We start from the raw sequence: 16479 nt of genomic DNA on the forward strand, positions 1-16479 counted from the left end.
GTTCGAGCCCCGCGTCGGGCTCCGTGCTGACAGCTCGGAGCCTGGAGCCTGCTTCGGATTCTGTGCCTCCCTCTCTCTCAGCCCCTTCCCTGCTTGCTCTCTGTCTCTCAAAAATAATAAACATTGAAAAAAAAATTTTAAAAATCTCTGTGATTCAAGCGTGCAGGCGACAGTGAAAGCCTTAGTTGAAGAAATCAAGTCTCTGGGAGAATGAAAGGAGGAAAAAATGGTAAACATTTAATGAATAGGAAGAATTTAAAACTGGAGTTAAAGTTGCATTAAAAAAATCACACACCCTTCAGATAGAATGTGACACAGCAAAGTAATCAAAATGATCTCTAAAATGATCAGTGAAGGGGTGCCTGGGCGGCTCAGCAGGTTAAGTATCCGACTTCAGCTCAGGTTATCATCTCACAGTTCACAAGTTTGAGCCCCACGTCAGGCTCTGTGCTGACAGTTCCGAGCCTGGAGCCTGCTTCGGATGCTGTGTGTGTGTCTCTCTCTGCCCCTCTCCTGTTTGTGCTTTGTTTCTCTCTAAAAAACAAGCAAACAAAAAACATTAAAATGATCAGTGAAGTTTGGGAATATGTACCTTTGTGGGAATGAGAAATGTGGGAAATCAGAAATGTCAAACAGTGAAAGATGTAGTTTGTTAAAATACAACACTTTATTATTAAAAAAATTTTTTTTTTAATGTTTATTTATTTTTGAGAGAGAGAGAAAGAGCACAAGCAGGAGAGGGGTGGAGAGAGCGAGGGAGACACAGAATCCAAAACAGGCTCCAGGCTCTGAGCCGTCAGCACAGAGCCTGATACGGGGCTCGAACCCACGGACTGTGAGATCATGACCTGAGCTGAGTCAGGCACTCAACCGACTGAGCCACCCAGGCGCCCCTAAAATACAACACTTTGGTTTTTGTGTTCATGAAGTAAGCAAAAAAGTGAAATAAAGAGCCACCTGGAATAATTCACATTTTTCTTTGTGTTTAGTATGTGTGTGTGTGCGGGTACGTGCACATAAGGTGTAATTTACTTGAAAGTTACTCTGAGTTTCTCCTTTATTTTCCAGGAACGTCTTGAAGACAGTTGCATTGGGTCAGATGTTGTCCTTGTGTATATGCGGGACGGCCATTACCAGCCAGTACCTGGCAGAAATATACAGAGTCAACACGCCCATGCTTCAGAGCTTTATCAACTATTGCCTGCTGCTTCTGTTTTATACGGTGATGCTGGCATTCCAGTCAGGTCGGTACAATGTGAGAGTGGCCTTTGCAGCCAGTTATCTTTATAAAAATGTTGGGCTTCTAATTACTTAAGAAATAAAATGCGAGGTAAAACCAAGAACAGGAAACTATTTTTCATCCAAGTTATTAGAAAAGGAGGGTACCTCTGAATGGTATGCAAATAGCAATTGGAGATTTATGTATAACTGTGAAATTGTTAAGAACAGGGAGCACCAGACGGTACCAGTAGAAGTTGTCAAGGAATTTGAAAAAGTGCTGGGACATCTGACTGGCTCAGTTGGTAAAGCATGGGACTCTTGATCTCGGGGTTGTGAGTTTGAGCCTCACGTTGGAGGTAGAGATTACTTAAAAAAAAAAATGAATAAAATTGAAAAAGTGGAAGCTCCATTAAGAGTCAGGTTTTATTTTTTCCCCTGTGGTTGATACATTTAAGAGACAGTATTAAAAACCCTTAAAAAGAGGGGCGACTGGGTGGCTCGGTCGGTTAAGCGTCCGACTTCGGCTCAGGTCATGATCTCATGGTCCGTGAGTTCGAGCCCCGCGTCAGGCTCTGTGCTGACAGCTCAGAGCCTGGAGCCTGTTTCAGATTCTGTGTCTCCCTCTCTCTCTGCCCCTCCCCTGTTCATGCTCTGCCTCTCTCTGTCTCAAAAATAAACAAACGTTAAAAAAAATTAAAAAAAAAAACCCTTAAAAAGAGCCTCACTCTCCAAAATACACATTTCCAGCCAAGTGGAGAATGTTAGAGGGAGCACGGGTTGTGTGTAGATCAAGTCTATGTTGTGAGAAAGACAAAGGAATTGGCAAGGAGTTAACATCTTTTTTTGTTTTAATGTTTGTTTATTTTGGGAGAGAGAGAGTAGAGCAGGGGAGGGGCAGAGAGAGGGAGAGAGAGAGAATCCCCTGCTGACAGACAGCCTGATGTAGGGCTTGATCTCATGAGCCATGAGATCATGACCTGAGCCAAAATCAGGAGTCAGACACTTAACCTCCTGAGCCACTCAGGTGCCCCCCACCCTTTTTAAAAAATATTTATTTTTTAATAATATTAAAAAAGAGACAGCACAAGTGGGGAGGGGCAGAGAGAGAGGGAGAGAAGGAATTAACATCCTTATTACTGGCTGGTTAAGTTGTTTTATTTTTTTTTTTTAATGTTTTTTTATTTTTTTATTTTTTTTAAATTTTTTTTTCAACGTTTTTTATTTATTTTTGGGACAGAGAGAGACAGAGCATGAACGGGGGAGGGGCAGAGAGAGAGGGAGACACAGAATCGGAAACAGGCTCCAGGCCCCGAGCCATCAGCCCAGAGCCTGACGCGGGGCTCGAACTCACGGACCGCGAGATCGTGACCTGGCTGAAGTCGGACACTTAACCGACTGCGCCACCCAGGCGCCCCTAATGTTTATTTTTGAGAGAGAGATAAAGTGCAAGGGGGAGGAGTAGCGAGAGGGAGACACAGAATCCAAAGCAGGCTCTGAGCTGTCAGCACAGAGCCCAGTGCAGGGCTCGAATCGATGAACCACGAGATCATGACCTGAGCTGAAGTCGGACACTTAACCAACTGAACCACGCAGGTACCCTTGGTTAAGTTGTTTTAGAATCGTTATAGATTTATGATTTCTAGCTGCTGTGCAAAAAATGGGAAAGGTTCTGACTGACCTCTTGTGCCGGATATCATTTGAATTGTTTACCTCATTTTGTTACATTTTACGTCACTCAGTCCTCCCAAGGAAGCAAAGTGAGTATTACCGTTATCTCTACTTTGCAGATGAGGAAACAGTCACACAGCCCACCAGAGCTGGTTGTGAGTCATACAGGTAGCGACTGGTGGAGCCGGATTCCGAGCCAGGCAGCCTACCCCTGAGCCCATGCTGTGCACGAGGGGCTGTTAGTCGTAACAGACGTCCTTCTGTCCTTCCCGTAAGAGGAGAGCGTGAGGGGTGTCTGGGTGGCTCAGTTGGTTAAGCGTCTTAGTCATGATCGGCTGGGGTCACGATCTCTCAGTTTTGTGGGTTCGAGCCCTGCATCATGCTCTGTGCTGACAGTGTGGAGCCTGCTTGGGATTCTCTCTCTCTCCCTCTCTCTATGCCCTTCCCGACTTGTGCTGTGTCTGTCTCTCTGAAAATAAATAAGTAAACCTAAAAAACAAAAAGAGATTGAATCCAGGAATGTGAAAACGAGGGGTAACCCAGACTGACCAAGAGGGGGCTGTCCTTCCGTCTTTGGCGTTTGAAGCCACATCGTGAAATCACTGGTGTTTGCTAATCCTCTTGTAATATGAACCTTAATAGGTCAGTGGTATTCCTGTGTTGGGATAGGTGACTTATTTTTGAAAGAAAATGGAAGCCAGTGTGTGTGGGGGGGGGAAACATTTTAAGGGGAAAGCACCAGATTTGGCAAGAATGTTAGGAGTTAGAAACACAATTGGACACATGGTTACTAGCCCCGGACTCCGCTCCTCTGTGAGCTGTTCTGAACTCTTGAAGGAAGTTAGCATGATTCATAAATATGTCAGTGAGGTCCCCCAAGGGGTGATGGCAGGGACCTTCCAAGCCATGTCGTGTTGAGTGGGACTGACTTTTTGATTTCAGGATGTTCCTGCGAATTGGACTTCGATGATAATTCTTTGGTTATGATTCTCACTTATAGATTATCTTATCGTAAAGCCTTCTCCTGTATGTGCTAAATATGTATCTCCTGCCTGCTAGATTCTCCAAAGAAGTGAATTGCAGTTAACTTAAATAAGTAGAATTTGGGCAATAAAAAAGGTGTTTCTTCAATGATGTAAGTCTTTTTTCCAGACTTATCACTGACTTAATTTTCTCTTGAGAGCACACCTCTTCCAAAAGAATGACCAAGTGCAGAGATTAAATGACCAAATGGATTTATAAGAAAACATATCATTTCTAGGATAATCTGTAGCTTATCAGCAATGGCAGCATCCAAGCCCATATCTGGATGTTATATTTATGTGACAGTAGGAAAGGAAATTTAACCACTTTTCTCCTACTTACTCTCTCTCTGGTGTTTTCTTTGAACACTTGTCTATGATGACACCTTAGGCTGGGTCTCCTAACAGAAAAAAATCTAACTGCCTCTGCTGAGTTACTGTAGGCATTTAGGTTATGAATAATGGAAATTAGGAAGCACCACATTCGTAATACATAATGAACATTTGCTTTGACTCTTTAATATCTACATTGAACACGCATAGTAATATTTTCTTTTCTTTTCTTTTTCTTTTTTTTTTAATTTTTTTTTTTTAACATTTATTTTCGAGACAGAGAGAGACAGAGCATGAACAGGGGAGGGTCAGAGAGAGGGAGACACAGAATCCGAAACAGGCTTCAGGCTCTGAGCTGTCAGCACAGAGCCCGACGCGGGGCTCGAACTCATGGACCGCGAGATCACGACCTGAGCCGAAGTCGGCCGCCCAACCGACTGAGCCACCCAGGCGCCCCTTTTCTTTTCTTTTTCTAATGTTTATTCATTTCTGAGAGAGAGAAAGAGAGGGAGCACAAGCCGGGGAGGAGCAGAGACAGAGAGAGGGAGACACAGAATCTGAAGCAGGCTCCGGGCCCTGACCTGTCAGCACAGAACCCGACATGGGGCTCGAACTCATGAACCATGAAATCATGATCTGAGCCGAAGTTGGAAGCTTAATTGACTGAGCCATCCAGGCGGCCCTCTTTTCTTTCTTTAAAAAAGTATTATTTATTTATTTTGAGAGACCGAGAGAAACAGAGCACACACACAGGGGAGGGGCAGAGAGAGAGAGGGAGACTGAGACTCCCAAGCAGACTCCACACTGTCAGTGCAGACGGGAGACTGAGACCCCTAGCAGGGGTCAGTGCAGACCCCACTGTGGGGCTCGAACTCGTGAACCACGAGATCATGACCTGAGCCGAAGTCGAGAGCCGGACGCTTGACCGACTGAGCCACCCAGGCATCCCCATGGTATCGCTTTCAAGCAACATGTGCCAACCCAGATTTCTTTCCTCCAGGTAGTGATAACCTTCTGCACATCTTGAAGAGAAAATGGTGGAAGTACGTCCTGCTTGGACTAGCGGACGTGGAAGCCAATTACCTTATTGTCAGAGCGTACCAGTATACGACTCTAACCAGTGTCCAGGTAAGAGGCAGTCTCTGACCGGTTTGGAGTTTTCAGTTCAAGGAAAGAAGCTGAAGCCATGTTTGCTAGGCCAACTTTATCGAAAACCTGTTCCCTTGCAGGAAATCTAAACATGGGTGGATGCTATCTGTTTTTCAGGGGAGCATATGTGCTAGTGAGTAAGATCTCCTGGAATCAGTGAAAACGTATACAAGTTAATCAGTTCCCAACCTGCCAGTGCTGCTCCCCAGTAGAACAGTTGATACCGAAGGAAGCAGAAATATTTAGTTGGCAGTTGATGCTGTGATGTTGACAAGAGTTGTTTTAAGTTTGTTTGAACACGGCCCATAAAGTGAGTATACTTTTGTGTGCCACAGAAAACTGGTTTGCTAGTAAAGTAGATATTCAAGACAAAGGGGCCATTGGATTTGTTGGAAGGAACCTCGTAGACACATGGGGTAGAGACTCAGCGTCCTGCGTGGCCAAAGGCAAAAGCGAGCTCCTTATTCCTTTTTTAGGTTGACTCTTGATGGATAGAAAGAAGTTTGTTCCTGCAGAGCAGTACTTTTTCACTTGGTGGGGTTGAGGAAGACTGATTCAGTTGTCTTAATGTTAGCAGACTTACAGGCTGCGTGATGGCACCGACTCACTAGTGGGAACAACAACACAGTTTATAAAGGGGGACTCCAGGGTCAGGTTTACGCTTCACAGTTTAATAGGTTTGTAACTTTTTTTTTGAGAGAGAGAGAGAGAGAGAGAGAGTGCATGCAAGTGGGGGAAGGGCAGAGGCATATATATATATATATATATAGAGAGAGAGAGAGAGAGAGAGAGAGGGAGAGGGAGAAAGAGGGAGAGAGTCAGTCCCAAGTGGCTTCCACGCCCATTGCAGAGCCTGATGTGGGGCTTGATGCCATGACTGTGAAATCACGACCTGAGCCAGATGCTCAACTGACTTAGTCATCCAGGTGCCCCTAGATTTATAACTTTCTGATGCATCAGTTTTCTCACTATTTAAAATACAGAGATTTTTTTTTGTTAAATGTTTATTTTTGAGAGAGAGAGACACACACAGAGCGTGAGTGGGGGAGTGGCAGAGAGAGGGAGACACAGAATGCGAAGCAGCCTCCATGTTCTGAGCTGTCAGCGCAGAGCCCGACGTGGGGCTTGAACCCACCAACTGTGAGATCATGACCTGAGTCCAAGTCGGAAGCTTAGCTGACTGAGCCACCCAGGTGCCCCTAAAATACAGAGATGTGTTTATTTCGTCTTCACATTTTAGGACCATGGAAAAAATTGAACTGAAATTGGACTTATTTCACTTGGAAGACAAAAGGATTGGTGAAAATTTGGTATTTTTCCCATGTGAATATACATTAATTTTTTTTTTTTTTTTTTAACGTTTATTTGTTTTTGAGACAGAGAGAGACAGAGCATGAACGGGGGAGGGACAGAGAGAGAGGGAGACACAGAATTGGAAGCAGGCTCCAGGCTCTGAGCCATCAGCCCAGAGCCCAATGCGGGGCTCGAACTCACGGACCGTGAGATCGTGACCTGAGCTGAAGTCGGAGGCTTAACCGACTGAGCCACCCAGGCGCCCCAAATGCTGAATGCATCTTATTAAGTGTTTTCTGTTCTGTAACATTGTACTAATTGTGCTAAGGATTGTCTTCAGCAGACTTTTTGGCTTTTGACTGGCTTGGGGAAATATGGGTTAAGACGGATACCACAGGAGGCACGTAAAAAACCCAGGATTTCATAACAATTAAGACCAGGAGTTACTGAAAGAATGAAATTCATCATGAATAGGATTATGTGTGCTTTCAGCTATGGGTAATGAGGGTATGAGAGTGTGGAAGATGGCATTTTTCTAGTCACGTTTATCCTTATAATTTCAGGCACAATTTAATTACTTGATTAGAGCTCCCAGAAACTTTGATCTCTTGACGACTGACGATGACAAGTTTTGAAATGGTACAGGGTCTAAACACAGCTAAGTGGAACTCTTACAGTTGGGTCTTTTTGACTGAAGTTCATGTCCTTTACCACTGAAAAGAATTTCTTTCACTTCTAGCCTCTTAGGAAAATGTAAGCATTTGGTTGTCAGAAGGTGTTTGCTTTTCGGTGCTCGCAAGGAGTGCAGTACGAGAAGGGCATGTGACCGCTACAGCTCCCAGCTCCGCGGAGGGTGCGTGTCGCTGGGATCCTTCCAGCCAAGTCTCTGCTTGAGTAAATCTGTGGCCTGGGTGAAAGGGAGTTTGGGCCACGTGGTCTCTGAACCTCCTCCCTAAGGATTCCTTCAAAGATTCTGTAATTACGGGGGTGCCTGGGTGGCTCTGTCAGTTAAGTGTCTGACTTTGGCTCAGGTCATGATCTCCCAGTTCGTGAACTCGAGCCCCACCACAAGCTCTGCACTGACAGCTGGGAGCCTGGAGCCTGCTTCAGATTCTGTGTCTCCCTCTCTCTCTGCCCTCCCCTGCTTGTGCTCTGTCTCTCTCTCTCTCAAAAATAAACATTAAAAAAAATTTAAAAAGATTCTGTAATTATGACCAGTAAGGTAGTAATTACCAGTAATGTAATATGGTGCTCACGACGTGGCCATTGACACCCCATGGGCTAGTTTGGTACTCGTCCTTCCTCTCACTTTACAGCCACCTCTGCTGGTTCCCCACCCTCAGCCAGCTTCTCCTGCATTGTGCAGCTCTATTCTTTCTAGAACACAGTGCTTTTTGAAGCCCCCATCCTCCATTCTCTAAGGGCTGATTCAATCTCATGTTCTCCTCTGTGCTCCGTCTTTAATAAGGTATTTCTAATAAAATCTAACTCATTTTTGTACCTCTGCTTCCCCCAGCGTCTTACTTATAGTGCCTTGTCTACTGTGGCTGTCCAATAATTTTTAAAGATTAAATTAAATAGGGAGGCTCTTGGGACTGAAAGTAGCAAAGAGAAGATTTCCATCACCAAGAGTACATTGTGAAAAGGAGAATCGATGTAGTTAGAAGCCCGTATGTGCTAGGTATCAGATGAGAAGTCATGGGACGTTATGGTAAGAAGGGACCCGTGAGATCATCTGGGTCTGCTCTCTTCCTCTCATATTTTGACGCAGAGGGGGACCGGCTGGGGAGCACGCGGCTGGTCAGTGGCTGCACCCCATGGGCAGCTCCCTTATATGGCCGCCAAAAATTGTTAAAAAATAGAGCCAATATAAGTTTGATTTGAAGACACGATTTCAGGATAGGGAGTTTCCTGTGAGAGTTTTTGAGAGTGACCTTTTATACTTTTTTTGTTGAAGGAATTCTAGTGTAGACTTTGTTAAGTCATCATGGCTGGATTCTGCTGGTGTCTTCTGGGACGGGCTATTACCATGTGCATCGCTTAATGATTTGTTGTTCCGGCAGGCTCAGTAAAGCACTTAGGGGATTAGCGTTCTGCAGCTGGAATAAATAACAAGGCGCAGTGCCCATTCCCATGTCGGCGCGTCCGCCTCCAGTAACGACATTGCAGTGAAAGGCAATCACTAAACAGCGGTGGACAGCATGAAACAGGCTGCTGGAGATTTAGGGGCCTGCCTTGTCCCAAACCAGAGAGCTACAGAGCGAATCAGCGACAAGGTTAAAAACAAAACAAAACAAAAAACAGAGTGAGCAATAAAACAGTTTCAGGAGTATTATTAGCGTATGGCATGTATTTTATCCTTGAATGCACTCTGCAAAATCTGTGACCTCGAGAATCGAGTGAATAAAATGCCCCATTTTTTCTTTATCTTGCCACCGATTTTGGATTTGCTGGGATCTTGCCACTGTTCACTCCCCTGCCTTTCCGTCCGGCAGTATCAGAGGCGTGGCAAGTGTTTAGGAGTAGACGATGGAGATGAGCCAGAGGATTTGCCGGGAGCAGGTGTTGTCCCACGCGGTGGGGCCGCACACTTGCTCAGGGCGCTGGTGTCTCGGGGCCTTCTGACAGTCCCTGCTACTTCTCTGCAGCTCTTGGCCCAAAGGCACTGAAGTATCTGGTTGTGTGACGACTTATTCCACCTGCGAGGGCCGTGTCTCACACCTTCGTCTCCAGCTTCTCTCGTTGCGTCTCCCACCTGGGAGGGGCGAATGTATTTGTTGACTCGGGTCAAGGGTGCACTAGGGCCCGCAGCTCTGCCTCCTGGACCTACGGGTAAACACAGGCGGGAGTGTCGAGGTAGCACCGGCTGCTGGGAGGAATTCCTGGGGGCAGCAACCGGTTCTCCCGCTTCTGACTGTGGGATTTGGGGCAGCTCACGTGACCTCTCTGCGCCTTGGTTTTCCTGCTCTGTGAAATGGGAAATGCATTTTCAGTCTCCTAGAATCGTGAAGGTTAGATGAGCTAACCCGGGTACTGGGGAGTCCAGGCAATGGGGTAAATCCGTGAAATGCACACGAAATGTACACAGCTGGTAGTAGTTAGGTGCTGACTCCGTCGTTTAGCTGAGGAGAGATGGTTTGAGTTGTTTGTTTCTCCTTCCATGCAGCTTTTGGACTGCTTTGGGATTCCTGTGTTGATGGCGCTCTCGTGGTTTGTTCTTTATGCAAGATACAGAGTGGTCCACTTGATTGCTGTAGCTGTCTGTCTGCTGGGCGTGGGGACGATGGTCGGTGCCGACATACTCGCAGGGAGAGAAGACAATTCAGGTGAGGCTGTGCTACTTTGTTTCTGGTTCCGTCCCAGAAAAAAATTTTGCTTGTATTTTTGCTTTTTTTTAAAAAAATTTTTAATTTATTTATTTTGAGAGAGAGAATGGGAGTAGGGGGCAGGGGCAGAGGGAGAGGAGAGAGAAACCCACGCAGGCCCCATGCTCCGTGAGGAGCCCAACGCGGGGCTCGATCCCACAGCCCTGGGATCATGACCTGAGCCAAAACCAAGAGCCGGACTCTAAACTGAGCCACCCAGGCGCCTCGTGTTTTTGCTTTTATATTGCAAAGATATATGGTAAAAGACAGAAAACGTGTCTTGGTTATAAACTGTCTTTTAAGTTTTTTATTTTGAGATCTATTTGCTTCTGCTGTTGTAACCACTTCCACAAAGCAGCTTTTTTTTTTTTTTTAATGTTTATTTATTTTTGAGAGAGAGAGAGAGCGAGCGAGTGAGCACGAGCAGGGTAGGGGCAGAGAGAGGGGGAGACACAGAATCTGAAGCAGGCTCCAGGCTCTGAGCTGTCAGCACAGAGCCTGACGTGGGGCTCGAACCCATAAACTTGAGATCATGACCTGAGCCAAGTCGGACACTTAACCGACTGAGCCACCCAGGTGCCCCTGCAAAGCAGTTTTTTATGTTCTTACCTGTGCACGGTGCTCGTGCCTTTTTGTCACAATAAATAGTTTTGTTTCGTCTCATGAGAGAGACAGTTGTTGATATATTTACAATTAATCTTTGGGCCCATACATTGAGATTAGTTTACTGGAAAAGCTACTGTAGATTGTTGGGTTTTTTTATCAAAAGGAAGTTTCATGTCCACTGGATGACTGACCTCTTTTTCAGTGGCTCCATGGATGAGAACATGTGGACGTGGACATGCTTTGGGCCAAAGTTCAGGCAATTGATGGTATAAAATCTAAATACGGTGTCGAATTCACCCAACCTCCGAGTGACTTTATTGTGCCCTTTGAGAGAAGATAACCTTGACTGGGTAGCTTCCTTCCCTGTAGTTTTCAGTTAATCCCCTGCCATAAATTCCATCAATTTCTCTGTCATAGAATCATTTCCTGAGGCCTTACGTTATGGCTCCATTTTCTGATCTTATAGTCTCCTGAGGGGTTGAACTGTGAGAAAAATCACGGCAGAATTGTGCCAGAAATTGAGGAGAAGAAGGGTCCTTAAACTTTTAGAAATCAGGGTTTGTCCTTCCATAAAGACTTACTTAAACGAACGTGAACCAGATAAACTGCTGGAAGCAAGCCAGCGAGGGTCCCCTATATTGACACTGTGTTGTGTTTTGTGCCTTGTCTTCTGCAGGTAGTGACGTGCTGATTGGTGACATCTTGGTCCTTCTTGGAGCTTCTCTCTATGCTGTTTCTAATGTGTGTGAAGAGTATATCGTGAAGAAGCTGAGCAGGCAGGAGTTTTTAGGAATGGTGGGCCTATTTGGAACCATTATCAGTGGCATACAGCTGTAAGAGTCTAAAATTTCCCTTAAAAACCAAAGAAGTAGGGGCGCCTGGGTGGCTCAGTCAGTTGAGCGTCCGACTTCGGCCCAGGTCATGATCTCACGCTTCGTGAGTTCGAGCCTCGCGTCGGGTTCTGTGCTGACAGCCTGGAGCCCACCTCGGATTCTGTGTCTCCCTCTCTCTCTGTCCCTCCCCAGCTCATGTTCCCCCTCTGTCTCTGTCAAAAATAAACTAAACAAAAAAACAAACAAACAAAAAAAACCCAAAGAAGCACATTTATCATACATGATCACTTTCTAGCTACTACTGTTCATTGTTGATTTGGCCCAGATTCCGATTTGAAATCGGTGACTTGCTAACTATCTATGAGGAGACTCTTTTGTTTTGTTTTGTTTTTTGTTTATTTTTATGTGTTTTGAGAGAGAGAGAGCAAGCAGGTAGGGAGGGGCAGAGAGAGTGGGGGGGGGGGGAGAGAGAGAATCCCAAGCAGGCTCTGCACTGTCAGCACAGAGGCCAATGTGGGGCTTGAACTCAAGACTGAGATCATGACCTGAGCCGAAACCAAGAGCTGGATGCTTAACCAACTGAGCCACCCAGCACCCCTAGAAGATTCTAGAAATGGCAAAAAATATGCCTAATTTTCTTTCTTTTTTTTAGATGTTTTTAATTATTTTTGAGACAGAGAGAGAGCATGAGCAGAGGAGGGGCAGAGAGTGGGGGAGACACAGTATCTAAAGCAGACTCCAGGCTCTGAGCTGTCAGCACAGAGCCTGACGTGGGGCTCGAACTCACACACTGCGAGATCATGACCTGAGCCGAAGTCGGACGCTTAACTGACTGAGCCACCCAGGTGCCCCTATGCCTCATTTTCTTACGTGTGCATGATGCTTGGGATTTCTGCTTACAGTGTGGTTGGGGCATTACCAAGAAAGACTGTTTTTCAATGATTTCCAGAAACTATTATCTCCCTATTCAAATGGAAGACACACTGTCATGTTTTCCTTCTATAGCTGACCACTATTTGAAAACTGCTTCTACAGTCATAAAACATGTTTATGGGCCCCTTTGATTTTATTCTATGTCATTTTTTTTTTTAAATTTTTTTTTTTAACATTTATTTATTTTTGAGACAGAGAGAGACAGAGCATGAACGGGGGAGGGACAGAGGGAGAGGGAGACACAGAATCGGAAGCAGGCTCCAGGCTCTGAGCCATCAGCCCAGAGCCTGACGCGGGGCTCGAACTCACGGACCGCGAGATCGTGACCCGAGCCGAAGTCGGACGCTCAACCGACTGAGCCACGCAGGCGCCCCTCTATGTCATTTTTATTAAACATACTTACCAAAATTTAAAAATCAATGTAATCCTCAAAAAAGAATCAACATAATTCTTCACCTTAGCTGATGTATAGCAACTAAAATGCTTATAAACAAGTGAAAATGAGTAAGATCTCACTGTGACCTCTTGTTTTAATCTTAGATCGATCGTTGAATGTAAGGATATTGCCAGCATTCAGTGGGACTGGAAAATCGGTATGTTCATAAATGTTCATCCTTTTTTTGGTCAGTATCCTTTTCCTCTAAGTGACAAAAACACGCATCAAGAAATAAATACCTTCATTTACATAATATTTAGTCATTTTTGTAAAATCACAGAGTAATTCAGTACACAGAGGGCTCCAGTGGTCTACAGGGAGCTTTCCGTGAGAACTTGTAAATGAACCTTCCACAGGAGTTAATTCTTAACCTTAACCTTCAGGAATAGCTTTGCTGTCCTAGGAATTCTGAGCAAGACTGACCTTCGGTCACACTCCCTGTCAATTAGATCTGTATCACGAGTCCTCAAAGCTCTTGTGAAGGTTGTCTGCTTGATGTAATTTGTGAAACATTAACCCGAATCATCGGATGGCACGTAATCACCCACCACCTTCCTTTGCTTCTCTTTGGTATTCCTGGGCACCTGCACTAATCAATAATGTAGAAGAAAACAGTGGTGAAACAGGAAAGACTCCAACCTTATTTAATGATGGGTGGAAAGAAGTTATAAGCAGTACGTAAAATGCCGTGTTCATTTGCCGGGCTTGGATAATTTAGTTCAGTTAAATAACTTCGATTGCTGGGGTGTGAGTGGGTGTGTGTGGGTGTGTGTCGGGTATGGGGGTGAGATTGAAGAGGCGTTTGCAAAGCTAAATAGTGAGCACCCACACTGTCCAATAGAGGATGGTTATACTGTGCTTTCTGGGAACACTGAATTTAATGAGATGAACAAAAGATAATGGGTGTTTCTTCTTGATCGTTATTCTGCTTTTATTGACCTTTTATCACAAGATCTCTCTGCCTGGGGCGGCTGGAGCTGTTGAACCAGTCCCACCGTGAGCAAGTTTCTGTGCCCTTCCCCCTCTGACACCCTGTTGGAGTTTTGAAGTCCTTCCTCTATGTCATGTCTTATTATTATATTTTTCCTGAGAGCTTTCTATGCCTCATTGGCAATGCTGAGTGTTAACAAGAGACTTTGTAGATAGTATGTTAAACAGTTAGGGAATTTTATACGGCAGCCAAGCCTTCAGAGTGTCTTTGACTTCTGATTTCTTCCTGTGATATTCGATATTCCACTTTTGTGTCCCCCCACAGCCCTGCTGTTTGTGGCGTTTGCCCTCTGTATGTTTTGCCTGTACAGCTTTATGCCGCTGGTGATTCAGGTCACTAGTGCCACTTCTGTGAACTTGGGCATCCTGACAGCCGACCTCTACAGTCTTTTCTTTGGACTCTTTCTGTTTGGCTATAAGGTAAGCAAATAGGAACACTTGTTTGGTCTAAAAGAAGTAACGGGTTGCTTTAATATTTTAGATACAGAATTAAACCTCATTTTTGGGGCAAGAATTCACTGACAGGGGCGCCTGGGTGGCTCAGTCGGTTAAACGTCCGACTTCGGCTCAGGTCATGATCTCACCATTCATGAGTTTGAGCCCCGCGTCGGGCTCTGTGCTGACAGCTCAGGGCCTGGAACCTGCTTCCGATTCTGTGTCTCCCTCTCTCTCTGCCCCTCTCCTGCTTGTGCTCGGTCTGTTTCTCTCGCAAAAAGTGAATCAACATAAAAAAAAAAGAATTTCACTGGAAAGTCCCCCTGCGCTCCAGGCAAGTAGCATCTTATTAGTATTATAAGAAGACTTTTGATGTTACAGACTTCTGAAAGGGTCTTGGGTCCCCTCGAAGGTCTTGGGAGCTTGAGAACTGCTGCATCAGAAACCCGTCTTTCTTTAGTTGTACCTTCAGTAGATGCCTATTGACAAGCTTGCCATCACAGCAAGCGATTTGAACAAATAGTTAGAATGTTGGCTCTTGCTTGATAATTTTAGTTTCATTTGGGAACAACAACTACAGTCCTTTGTCCTTGTAGAATTTTGTATCCAGGCAGAAATTGCTTGGCACAGATTTACACTATTCCCAGGAATTGGCTGTGAACTCACAAAGCCTAGTTCCGTGCGTTCTCAGAAATTTCTGCTTAAAGAAGCATAAACCATTTTTGCCCTGCAAGGTTACATGTAATAGGAGCTAGCTGTTATCTTTACAATCTTGCTGGTTAAGGTATTCCTGAACTAAAACTGAAAGGGTATTTATAGCTTCTTGGCAGCATCATTAAAAAATAACATGTCAAAATGAATCGGAGAAGTGATCTAACAAGCCTAGATTTTTTTTTTTTTAATGAGAACAATTGCTAAGGGCTACAAAGTAGGCCTTCAAAGTGAGTGAGTTGTTGGGGAGGGAGGCAAGAAAGTTTGATGCTGTGCTTGCATTTCACATAGCTACCACTAGGAGGTGATGGTGTTTCTGTTTTGCAGTTAAACTTAGCAGTTGGCAGGTTATGTGTTACATACAACTTCACTCACCTGTACTTTTTTCTTTTTAGTAAGTAAAATTTTCTAAGTAAAATAATACCCAAGTGGGAAGGAAGAAGTAAGGTTAAAGAAATAAAAGCTTTGAAGTGAAAATACACCTGCCACTACTTATTATAAGCTCCCTTCATGCAGATATTTCCTCTTTCACTGCTCTTAACTTTATATGAAAAAGCCATTTTTTTGACCACATACCTTTAAATTGTTATTCTCAGAATTGGAGCATGCAGACTTTAAAATTCCTTCCCAGTTCTTTTGCTGTATGTTTCTTTGTCCCTGCATGTCTAGCAGCTCACTCTTAGATCAGACTTGGTTGTTTTGGTCAAAGGCTGTTTTGAGGCTTGTAGAGCAAAGAGCAGATCTGCTGTGATCTTCAGAGTAAATTACAGAGGTGGAAAACCATTCAGAGCTTCAAGAAGATACCTAGTGTTGTAGAACCGGTTTTTAAAGACAGGATTATAAGCCCAATATACTACCACTTTTTTACAATTGTAGTATCTAAAATAATGTTGGCTCTGATTTTTTATTAAAAAATTTTTTTAATGTTTATTTTTGAGAGAGGGCAGCAGAGAGAGACAGAACATGAGTGGGGGAGGGGCAGAGAGAGAGGGAGACACAGAATAGCAAGCAGGCTCCAGGCTCTCAGCTGTCAGCACAGAGCTCGACACGGGGCCCAGACCCACAAACCATGAGATCACGATCTGAGCTGAGGTTGTATGCTTAACCAGCTGAGCCCCAGGTGCCCCACTTTGGCTCTGATTTTTTAAAAAATCAGAGAGTTGAAAAAGTTTAAAAATTTTGCCTCCTCTGGAATTGATCTTGAGTAAATACTTACCGACCAGAGGAGCTACAAGAAACTTCCTGCATAGATCCAGATACAAAGGGTAGAATTCAAAGTAAGAAAAAAGGTGAAGGTAAGAGCCTCTAATTCAGGAAACCCCGTTTCCTCAGAGTCTCTCCCCTCTAAGAGAAGTGTCTCCATTTGATCACCTGCTTCTTAAAAGGAAAAGTTATTTTTTCTTCTAAACATTTAAAACCACCAAACCAAAGAGGACATGTTTTGACCAAGTTATGTAGATTTACCCACAAGTAACAGTGAACAT

The 16479-nt window shown here is 44.5% G+C and overlaps 1 protein-coding gene across 1 annotated transcript in view; it reads left to right on the forward strand.

Moving 5' to 3' along the window:
* SLC35F2 (solute carrier family 35 member F2) overlaps positions 1–16479 on the forward strand; it is a 57794-nt gene that overhangs the window by 37698 nt on the left and 3617 nt on the right. The window contains exons 3-8 of the mRNA XM_053900638.1: positions 1069–1244; positions 5245–5372; positions 9853–10012; positions 11334–11490; positions 12964–13016; positions 14115–14269. Of these exons, the coding sequence (XP_053756613.1) occupies positions 1069–1244; positions 5245–5372; positions 9853–10012; positions 11334–11490; positions 12964–13016; positions 14115–14269 (829 nt within the window). The remainder of the gene's footprint in view (positions 1–1068; positions 1245–5244; positions 5373–9852; positions 10013–11333; positions 11491–12963; positions 13017–14114; positions 14270–16479) is intronic.

Source organism: Panthera pardus, unplaced genomic scaffold (assembly GCF_024362965.1).
Source record: "Panthera pardus isolate Hobbes unplaced genomic scaffold, ASM2436296v1 HiC_scaffold_12, whole genome shotgun sequence".
NCBI lineage: Eukaryota > Metazoa > Chordata > Mammalia > Carnivora > Felidae > Panthera > Panthera pardus.